This window comes from Nylanderia fulva, unplaced genomic scaffold, assembly GCF_048542155.1.
Source record: "Nylanderia fulva isolate GAGA-0341 unplaced genomic scaffold, ASM4854215v1 Scaffold209, whole genome shotgun sequence".
Classification (NCBI taxonomy): domain Eukaryota; kingdom Metazoa; phylum Arthropoda; class Insecta; order Hymenoptera; family Formicidae; genus Nylanderia; species Nylanderia fulva.
Genome location: NW_028190274.1, coordinates 1073 through 12546, shown reverse-complemented (window position 1 = coordinate 12546; position 11474 = coordinate 1073). Strand labels below are relative to the sequence as shown.

At 42.7% G+C, this 11474-nt stretch overlaps 2 protein-coding genes across 2 annotated transcripts; both read right to left on the bottom strand.

Moving 5' to 3' along the window:
* Window positions 1-1925: 1925 nt before the first annotated feature.
* On the bottom strand, window positions 1926-4757 carry LOC146723318 (uncharacterized). Its single transcript, XM_085482478.1, has one exon. It carries the CDS (start codon window positions 4755-4757, stop codon window positions 1926-1928), a length of 2832 nt encoding a protein of 943 aa, XP_085338604.1.
* Window positions 4758-4840: 83 nt separating this feature from the next.
* On the bottom strand, window positions 4841-6001 carry LOC146723317 (uncharacterized). Its single transcript, XM_085482482.1, has one exon. It carries the CDS (start codon window positions 5999-6001, stop codon window positions 4841-4843), a length of 1161 nt encoding a protein of 386 aa, XP_085338608.1.
* Window positions 6002-11474: the final 5473 nt, after the last annotated feature.

Genomic DNA, 11474 nt, shown 5'->3' with positions numbered 1-11474 from the left:
AAAAGATATAAAGTTTTGGTAAGAATTCTTAGACGATTCCACTAATTCGTTAATTATATTATCAATCTCCTCAAGTGTGACTAGAGATAAAGGTTCTATTTTATATTGAAAATTGTCAATTGATCTAGAACTTTGAGGTAGGTCAGGAGAGATTACCCCTTGAGACTCGGGTAATTGTTTATCTCGGGATAATCTCTCTTTAGAATTTGATAAAGTAGTCGCGATTGATCTATATTTCTTAATTAATGAAGGGCGTGTACGCTTTTTCTTACATACAAGGTTGCGTTTTCGGTTGGCCATCGACAAGGATATGTTCATCCTTATTGTATTAATTAATTAGTTATTAGGAAATTATAAAGTTGGATTGAGGGTTAAAAAGATTAATTCTCACTTGGTTCCACACGGAGATGAAAATCTGCTCTGTTGTTTCTGGTGACTATGCTTAGGCTGTAGTTCTCCTGGGGACCTCGGTCTCAGGATGGAGTTGGAAAAACAGACGTGCACTGATTTTATGTTATTTTTAGTTCTTTATTCCCTTATTTATGAACAATTTCGAAGTCCGTGACTTATAATCGTACAATTAGAGTTTACGAATTTAAACTATCAGATGAGTTAACGAGAATGATAACTAGCATAAGAATTCGCAGGAAAAATCTAAGTACTAAGTGACACAAAAACTAGATTAACCGTAATCGGCTAAGTGTAGACTTTGGAAAATAGTAATACGAAATGCTCTATTTTAGAAGTTAACACGGAGTGCTCGCAGGACGCAAAATCCGCGGTTTATATACCCTTCGGAGGACCGGGCGTGCTTAGATTTTGACAGGTTTATGGTTCTGTAGGAATTCGGTTTGCATCATCAAAGAAGGGGCGAAGAGGATGGTCCATCAGCGAAGATGATTCGTTGGCGCAGAATAATTATAATTCTTAATAGTCGAATGGGAATTTTTACAATAGTTTCTGAATTGCTTATTTATAAAACGTTAATATTTATCATTATAATTTGTACTAAAAGTTTAAATTGCGTGCTCTAGAAGCCATTACAAAATGTGGAGATTGTAATTCCTTAGGTATTCATTATGATAATAATTGAGAGGTTTTATTGTTGAAAAAAACGTGCAACGTTATTCTGTAAAAGATTCAAAAGCTAGCTTTTGATAGTTTGAGTTGTAGCTTATAATGATAAAGATAATATTTCGCTTTCTAAATCTTTGGTTCGGCGTAGGGCATTGGTTTCTTTCCTAAAGTTCAAGAATGCGGCAGGGGGTTTATGCCGAGGTCAAATTACAAGCCATTGTGTCGCCAAGTCGATCTCTACGAATACTTATGTCTAGTGGTACATTTATTGCTCCTTTTACGCATATTGTTTCTTGTTGAACGTATCGGAAAGGAATAGCGGAGTAAGGTAGTGAGCCAATTATTCTTAGTTTTGAACTGTGTCTTTATTGTCACCGTTCTCTCTCGAGATCCGCTTTCGTACTGGCGCTAGAATGGGCTGGTATCGATGAACCATCGATTTAGGTCCGCGATGATTGGATATTCGCAGGTCGCGCAACATTTCGACCAATCCGACGAACGTGATTTTGAATAGAGAGAGGTCGTGGAATGTGGGTTTTTGCATGTTTTCGCGGATAAGATTTGAACCGTATGTGGCAAATAATATCATGAAACATTCACGTGCCGAAACATACCGCCCGCCTCGTATTGACCGATACGAAAGCAGATCTCTACGATTAAATATATTGAGATCGTAGCATTCGGTACAAAAGTATCTGTTCGCAAATTTATGTGAACATTAATCTGACATGTAAAGCAATAGGAATGAACAATTTTCAAATGAGACGACTACATTACTTAAGAATATAGTTTACAGCGTTATGGCTTACTTATGAGATACGGAGAAGAAGAAAAGAAAAGAAAAAGACTTATTTAGTAGATGCTGCGTTACGCTCAAACGGTACAGGCAGGCGACAAATCTGCGCTATTGGACGTTTATATACTGCATTGGTAGTTCTGAGTGTGACTACTCTTACGCGATCGTCGGGACCCGGATGTATTTCTTGTACACGAGCCAGAGCCCACTTAGATGGGGGTAGTAACGGATTTTTTAAGAGTACTAACTCGTTGACAGCGATATCCTTTTGTGGCTCTGCCCACTTTTTTCTCGCCTGTAATGATAACAAATAATCGTGCGTCCAGGAACGCCAGATCTGTTCCTGCATTGACCTCACGAATTGCCATCGAGACAATCTGTTGTTTTCAATATCTAATACGGATTCCTCCGGCACTGAAACAATAAGTCTACCTATAAGAAAATGACCGGGGGTCAGGTACGCAAAATCATTTGGATCGTCACTCAAGGCCGCGATTGGACGTGAATTCAAACAAGCTTCAATTGAGCAGAGAAGTGTTGAGAATTCTGCTTTAGACAGGGTACGAGATCCGGCTACGCGGCGGAAATGTCTTTTAAAGCTTTTTACTCCGGCTTCCCAGAGACCTCCGAAGTGAGGTGCAGAAGCGGGAATAAAGTGCCACGTGATGCCATCGTTTGTCAAAACATTCTTTAATTTTGGATCAGAAGTTAGAACCGAAAAGCTTTTCGAGAGTTCGCGGTCGGCGCCTTGAAAATTTGTATCGTTGTCACTGAACATATGCGACGGAAGGCCGCGACGACTGGAAAAACGGCGGAAAGCTGCTAGAAAGCTCTCGGTAGAATAATCATCTACATTTTCTAAGTGGATAGCTTTTGTAGCTAAACACACGAACAAGGCTACATAAGATTTCGTGGTTTTTTGTCCTCGTCCCACATGTGGCGTGACTAGGAACGGTCCAGCGTAGTCTACGCCGGTGTTCGTGAACGGAGAGGAGCGTGTTACGCGAGCAAGCGGGAGATCACCCATAAGCTGGGTGGGAGAGAGAGCGGCATAACGTGCACAAATGACGCATTGTCGGATGTGAGCCTTTATCAAATTACGTGCACCGATTATCCAGTATCTTTGTCGGAGGACGCGCAATGTTACTTGCGTGCCTCCGTGGAGGGTAGCTTTGTGGGCTTGATCGATGAGTAAATTCGTAATGTAATGTTTAGGAAGCAAGACAGGGTGCTGTTCGTTATAACTCAGCGCGGCGTTTTTTAACCGCCCGCCGAAGCGGATTAGTTGGTCTTCCCCTATGAATGGAACGAGCATATATAGGACGGAAGAGTGTTTGACTGAGGAACCGTTAGACAGAGCATGCCATTCGGCGGAAAAATGCGATTGTTGAACTCGGCGTAACCAAAACGTAGTCGTATCTTGGAGTTCAGCTACCGTTAAGAGAGAGGAGAGAACAGGAGCACTTGAACGAATTTTTTCTCTTAAATTTTTGACAAAACGTCGTACGTAAGCCGTGACTCTTATCAACTTCGTCCAACTGGAGCAACTAGTAGGAAGCGTCCATCCTGGATCACATTCAATGTGATAGACGGTCGTAGAGCGCGCCTCAGTTTGCATCTGATTCATAGCAAATTGATCTAGAGGAGTTGACTCATGTATGGGCCAGACAGTCGAAGGCTTTTGCAACCCTGAAGGGCCTGACCACCAGAGTTTGTGAGCCACTAATTCTGATGCAGAGATACCCCGGGAGGCGCAATCAGCCGGATTATGTTTAGATGACACGTGATTCCAACGAATGTTAGGAAGAGTCGTTTGAACTTCGGAGACTCGATTTGCGACATAGGTTTGCCATTTCGACGGGTGTTGTTTGAGCCACGCCAGGGCGATTGTGGAGTCTGTCCATCCATAAAGTGGAATGTGAAGCAGATTTAACGAATTTATTATCCATTTCATCAAGCGACAAAGAAGCACGATCGCGTTGAGTTCGAGTCGCGGAATACTTACAGATTTGATCGGAGCGACTTTGGTCTTTGCTGCGAGCAAACTTATTTGAAAACTATCAAGCGAATGAAGAACTCGTAAATATACTACTGCCGCGTAGGCGCGATTGGACGCATCGGCAAATCCGTGTAATTCCATTCCGAGATTATCCTTTGAACACCCAGTCCATCTGGGGATGCGAGCAGATTTTAACTGAGGTAAATCGGAATAATAATCGAGCCATCGTTGTTTTAAATTTGGGGGAACTGGATCATCCCAATCACTCTTGAGCAGCCAAAGTTCTTGCAAGAGGATTTTTGTCGTAATAATGATAGGAGATGCCCAACCGAGAGGGTCGTATAATTTAGCGACAATTGAGAGTATAGAGCGTTTAGTTAAGTCCCTTTGCGGAGAGGGAGAGATCACGAAGTAAAATAAATCTTCTTTGGACGACCATGATAAACCGAGAACTTTAAGATTATCGTTTTTTATCAACAAATTGTCAATTGAATTTTGTTGTACGGTGGAAAGGTCTTTCAAGAGTTCGGTGGAATTCGCAGTCCATTTACTAAGCCGAAATCCTCCGCGTCGCAATAATTCTATTAACTGATCACGTGCTTCACGTAGTCCTTGCATGTTGTCATCGCCGAACAGCATGTCATCAACATAAAGCGAATTTTTTAATATTGAAACAGCTTTGGGGAACGAACAGCCTTCATCTTTAGCGAGTTGTAGGAGCACGCGTAAAGCCAAATATGGCGAGGAGGCGAGACCGTATGTTACGGTAAGCAGTCGGAACGATTTTATCGGTGAATCAATGTTAGGTCGCCAAAGAATGCGTTGAAAGTCAGTATCGATCGGATCGACTAGAATTTGACGGAACATTTTTTGTATATCGGTCATATAGACATAACACCATTGACGTCATCGTAAAATTAATGCCGCGGGATCCGCCTGTAATTTCGGACCGATCAACAAATGATCATTTAAAGATGTACCGTCTCGCGTTTTACAGCATTAAATACAACGCGCAATTTTGTCGTAAGGCTGGATTCGCGTAATATAGCGTGATACGGAATATACACGGGATTTGCTATGTTTTTCTCTTTATCGTCGACCTGCTTTATGTGCCCAAGGAACTCGTATTCTCGCAAGAAATCATTATATTGTGTACTTACATCTCGCTTGTTTTGTGATTGCTTTTCATTACGATTATACAATGAACGAGCTATTGACAAAGATTCGCCAATGTTTATCGGAGGCTTCTCCTTGAAAGGTAGACGAACGACATATCTACCGTCGGGAGTGCGTGTATGCGTGTTTTTAAAATGTTCTTCACATTTTGTTTCTTCGGCGGTAAGAGGAATAGTCTGAGGGACTTCCTCATCCTGCCAAAACTTGAGGAGAATAAGATTGGTATTAAGCGACGATTCGCAATGTAATACGGAAGCGTTTTCCGGTGAGCGTTCAGTACTTGTGGTGGGCCCTGATAATACCCATCCGAGAACTGTATTCTGAGCAGTCGGGGTACCTAACGGACCTTGCCTTAGATCATTTAATAATAACGAGCCGTAGAGGTCTGCTCCTATTAACAAATGAATGGGATCTTTGCTTGACGGGTTTGGATCCGCAAGCGTTAGATCTCGTAAGTGAGACCAATTTTTGAGCGGTTGAATCTGAGAAGCAGAGTATGACGTAATTTTCTGGTATACGTACGCGACTAGCGGAAAGAGGGGAGTCTTGAGCGAACAAGGTGACATATTTAGCGTGACGCGTGATCTCGATTTACCCGTATATTTTTCTCCGAAGCAACGTATTTGTAGATCAGCTTGATGTCGTTTAGTACGCATATTTTGACATAAAGACTCTGAAATAAAACTGTACGTAGACCCTTGATCTAGTAACGCGCAAACTCTAAATCTACGACCCTCGTTAGTATGAAGGTCAACCCAAGCTGTTGCTAGGAGGATGTGCGGGGGCGTTGAAATTTGAGTCGTCTGTACCGTTTGAACATTCGCGACGGCATGTGTTTCCGTGACGGTGTGTTCGCCGTGCGATATTTGAGTACCGGCGGAAGAAACTGACTTTTGCGAATCAGAATCGAGGGGAGCTTCACGCGTTTTGCCATGCAATAATGAATGATGCATGCGACTACAGTCTGCATCGCGTCGTACTTAAACATTTCGAAGTAAAATGCCCGGATTTCAAACAATTAAAACATAATTTATGCTGTCTTGCGAGGCTATTTCGTTCGCTAATAGATTTTGAACGAAATTCTTTACATTGATGTATATAATGATTAGCAGCGCAATGTTCACATTTTACTACGGATATGTTGTTAACTGAGGATTTATGTTTATATTGATTACGTGAATTGGCCACGCTATTATTTATATCCGACAAATCAGTCAAGCCTCGTATACGTAATGTCATAAAGTCGTTAATATCTTTGTACGTCGGAAGCTCAGAAAACATGCTACGTCTCAAATTCTATTCATTTCTTGTGCGCGGACTGAATTTCTGAACGATGAGGAATACGAGCAAGTCATCCCATTGCTCAACGGGACGATTTTGATTTTTTAAAGCCGCGATCGATGAGGACACTGTATCGCGTAGTCTTTTCAAATCGGTAACATTTTCCGTTTTCATGTTCGGCAAACTAATGAACAAATGAAGGTGAGCACACACTAATGCTTGTTTATCGTCGTATTCTGCTAATAATAATTGCCACCCCGGTTCGTAATTCGTTTCGGAAATTCTCAGATTTGCTATCAACTGAGCAGCATCTCCCGCAACACTTGATTTTAAATAGTGAAACTTTTGCGTGTTTGTGAGTGAATCTTAATTTGCTACAAGCGATTCAAATGTATTTCGAAAACGTTCCCATTCTACTTGGATACCTGAGAATTTCGGAAGCGAAATACGCCGAAGTTGTAACGCAAAACTGTGAGGCGCATCGCGGAAAGAGATTTCGGTACTATTAAGACCCTGAGGGGGCTCTACTTTTACAAATCTACTTATCGCATCGTTGAAATAATCAGCTGCCTCGTAGTAGTTTTCTTCAGCATCATCGTACTCGTTGTTGATAAAGTAGGGTAGACTTTCCATTTCCTCCTTGGTGGCGGCAAGCGAAATTCTGGTATGAAGGAGTTGAACTTTTTCCCAGTACCCCTTTTTTTTTTTTTTTTTTTCGCAGTGGGAATCCTCATGGATACCTCCGGCCTCCGGGAAGAGGCCAGAATGGTTATGTGGGACTTCTTGTTCTCCTTGGCCGATCCACGTGTGGATCGGTCAGGGGGCCCAAGACATACCTCACTAAACCCACTGCGGATACCTTCACGGGCGTTAATGAGGAACGGCCAGGATGCTGGTTTCCCATGCCGACTGGCCGCCCCCCCGCCTAATCCCTCCTTGGGAGAGTGCCGCCTTCAGCGGCACTCTCCCCCCCCGCGCATCGTGCGGGGGTCCTCGCGGTTGCGACGCAGGGCGGTATCGACCCTACGTCGCGCCCTCCCAGAGAGTTTGGGGGGCGGGGTCACGGCTCGAGTGTCCCGCTCGAGCCGCCACCCCCCGCCTCCGGAGCGGTGCTCCCTCCCCCTCCCAAAGGGAATGGGGATTCGGCATTCGCCCCGGAGGCCCTCTCCAGGGAGTTCCTCTCAGAAGGAGAGAAACCCCCTCCGTGGACGGCGTTGCCCTCCCATCGGTGCCTTGTGGCTCCCGGTGAGAGGGCTCCGCGCGTCACGTCTCCGTCATAGAGGGGGGCCCAGGCGTCCCGAGAGACGCGTGGCCCCCCCTCGGTCCCCCCGATTACGGCTCCTTCTGCTCCCTTGGGAGTCGGGATTCGGCCGCAATCAGGGGGATTTCCCGTTCGGGGGCGTGGCCGCGCCCACCCCGCCTAGGCGAGGCGGCGCACCCACGCCCCCGATTCTCGAGAGGTCTTAGGGGGGGAGTCCATGGACTTAATTGTCCCCGACCCCCCCCCGGCAACCTCACCCCGCGTCATACGGCGCGGGTGTCAAGATGGCGGACCCTTCCCGCCCCCCGCCACCACGGGAGAGTGATCTCCCCAATGGCGGGGAAAGAGAGGGCCCACCCCCTCCTCCGCGACTGCCTCTTGCATCGCTGAGGGCGAGCCCCTCCCGGTTCCCGCCACCACAGACGAGCGAACTCGCCGATGGCGGGAAAAGAGGGGGCCCGTCCCCACTCCTGTCATCTCTTTCCCAGTACCCCTTCAAGTCAGCCAATCGACCTTTGATTTTTGGAAGTGTAACGTTGGTCTTGGAAAGTTTCTTGAAATTAATCAAGATCCTTTTGATTCGAACAAGCTGATTAGATTGGTCCACTAGGAGCGAACGTAGATCATCTGACATCGTGACCAAGGAAATAACACACCGTTATAAGTGATAGAAAAAAAAGAGAAAAAAAATTTTTTTTTTTTTTTTATTTATGCGCGACAGAACAGGCGCACAAATGTCGGAGCGGATAGCTGTGCAAGTGAACGAATGAAGCTTTGAAGCAAAACCACTATTTTCACTTCGTTTGTTTAAGTCGATTAGCAGTAATGACTCATCGGTTTATTCATAAATAACACCGTAACATTTGTCAAGAGCGAGGAACGAATGGCGCGGCACTGTCGCCGTCGTCCGACGGAACGCTCGCCGACGCGAACGCGTGATTAAGTGCGAATGAAACAGCACACTTTTCAAATGTTTGATATAGTGATTGCGAGCAATATTCACTCGCTTTGCACTAATTCTCGTAACAGTTCTGTGAGAAAATTAGAAAGAGAACACGAGTACGAGCGCGATTTGGCTGGCGATATGTCGCCGTCTCGAGAGAGTGAACAAGCTTGCGCGGTAACAATTTGCTTCAGTGAGCGAGTGAGAGATCTGATGCTCCGAAACGCTGCGGCCACAGATTGCACAGATCACCCTCACTTTTCTGTCTTACACTTTTCACCTCACTTACTCCGCGACGTAGCACTAGTTTTAACTATCCGGCTCGAAGGACCATGTTTCTTGTTGAACGTATCGGAAAGGAATAGCGGAGTAAGGTAGTGAGCCAATTATTCTTAGTTTTGAACTGTGTCTTTATTGTCACCGTTCTCTCTCGAGATCCGCTTTCGTACTGGCGCTAGAATGGGCTGGTATCGATGAACCATCGATTTAGGTCCGCGATGATTGGATATTCGCAGGTCGCGCGACATTTCGACCAATCCGACGAACGTGATTTTGAATAGAGAGAGGTCGTGGAATGTGGGTTTTTGCATGTTTTCGCGGATAAGATTTGAACCGTATGTGGCAAATAATATCATGAAACATTCATGTGCCGAAACACATATTGATCAATCAATTATGGCATACTTCATTTATAATATATGATATTTATAGTTAATTAAAGATCTATAATTAATTATAGATCCATAATTTATTAATGCAATATTGAAAGGCTTACATATTCAAATGTGTACTCGGGTAATTCTTAGTCGTACTTACAGAATCGTGTTTTGTTTTAGGTATGAACTCTGGAAAAATTAGTGTTTTTCTTTTAGTTATCATATGAATTTTGATGTGAGTAGAATTCTGTAAATTTGACTAAAGAATAGGTTGTTTTGGAATTAATAATACATCGCTTTGTATTGCAATTTACTTTAGGAGGGAGTAAATTAACATTTTTAGTCTTCATATCTTGTGCCTGATTATATTAATATTTATCATACCTATTATTGATTATTTAATGTTATTGTAATAGGTGTATCAATAAGTGCTCCTGTAAGGGAATATCTGGTTAATTCTGCTAGTTACGTGCTGTCTCTGGGGTCCCTAGATAGTGCCTGATTGGTCGCGTGGTTAGAACTAGATAGAGATGCTTGGTTCCTAGGCGGAGGACCCCAGATCTGGCGATTTTAGCTATTAATACTAAAATAGTCAGATTAGAGCAATTAGTAAGATATAATGATTGGTAATAGTCTTATTCCTATGAAAATATGAATAGCGCGCAATAATTATACTGAGAGAGAAAATTTAAAATAGGCGGGACATCACACCCCGCAAAAAAATTGAGAGCGCCCTCTTTTCTCCCTAGCCTAGGCGTAGGAAGAGAAAAGAACCGTCGTCCGGACGTGATAGACGTGTCACGTCCTAGTGACCTTCCTACTCTTCCTATTCCTAGGCTAGAAAGAATAGGGCGCTCTCTATTTTTTATGAGGCAACCTGCATACACCGGCTATACCTCAGGGACGCCGAGAGCACGGACTATACTATGGAACTAGGGACCGAGTATTGGAACGTTAGGGATGGGGAATTCTAGTTACTAGTGAGAAAAGGATTTCTACTAGCAATTCTTTCTAAACTATCCAATGAATTGATTAATTGATCGACTGTAATTTCCCCATTTAAATAATTGTTAATTAATAAATTCAGTAGCAAAAATATTATATAATTCTCAAATTTAGAATCTTGAGAATCCCTCATTGGGTCCTATTATTAAACAATTATTTAGATTACACGAATTATCGGTTTCCAAGAAGCCTCGCGTTTATCGTGTTCAATGGATTTGGAATGTTATCTAAACAGACGAGAAATTGGTCTAAATCTATGTTTCTCTCTAAAACGTCTGTTAGTAAGGCGATAATTATACTTATTATTGTATGAATTTCTTCGTTAATTAATTTCTGGTTTTCTTCAATAGTACATTCTGATGACATTGGAGAAATACTTTAAATATTTAAATATCTAGATAATTAGCATATTGATTAATTTCAAGTAAATTGTCTGGACAATAATTCTTTAGTGATTGTATTAAGTCCTTACGATGAATTTTTTCCCGAGAGGTATCCTCTTCTAATTGTGATACTAAATCACACAATTCTGCAATTAGCAACTGTTCGGAAGATTGGTCTTTTAATATTTGTACTTCATCTGTAGGAAAAAATTGTTCAGGGGAAATATTTCTTTCCACTTGCGATACCAATTTGTGTAATTCTGTGATTAATAACTGCTCTGAAGAATCAGGTTCTGAACTAAATATATTAGATAGTTTGTCTGGCAAGAATTCTATCCCGGAGTCAAAGGGAATTTCTTTGTCTGGAATTGGTGATAACTCGGGGAAGTTAGTTCTAAGATTAAAATAATTAAGTGTTTCTTCTATCGAAGAATCAATTGAACTTGATAGTTCAGTAGTCAAGAATTCAAGGGAATTAGGAGGTTGGTTGATCGAAGGTTCGATCTCAGTATGAGGGGGAGTTCCTTTGTTTGCTACGAGTTTATTGTCGAGATTTAGTTGAATAGGTGAAGTCTTTCATCTTTTTATAGTCTCCGGAGAAATGGCAACTATTTTACACGATTTGATGCGAGGTTTATTGTCTGGTGACCGTGGCCTGAGCCAACGTAGAGTAGATGTGGCGCGGTTAGCACGAGCCTTTTTTCCAGCTCTGTGATTACGTTTATTCCGACGTGCGATCTTCTGTTTTAATGTTTTCATTTATACGTTATGGAATAGTAGGAAAATGGTTATCAATTTAATATAAAGATACAAATGAGGAGGATGTACTGAGGGTGATCGCGTTAATTAAACCAAATCCAATTAACTAAAGAATTTATCAAAATAACATTTGTTAAA

Bases quoted from the DNA above. Each gene is read 5' to 3' on its own strand.
- LOC146723318 (XM_085482478.1), bottom strand. From the start codon at position 4,757: ATGACCGATATACAAAAAATGTTCCGTCAAATTCTAGTCGATCCGATC.
- LOC146723317 (XM_085482482.1), bottom strand. From the start codon at position 6,001: ATGCATCATTCATTATTGCATGGCAAAACGCGTGAAGCTCCCCTCGAT.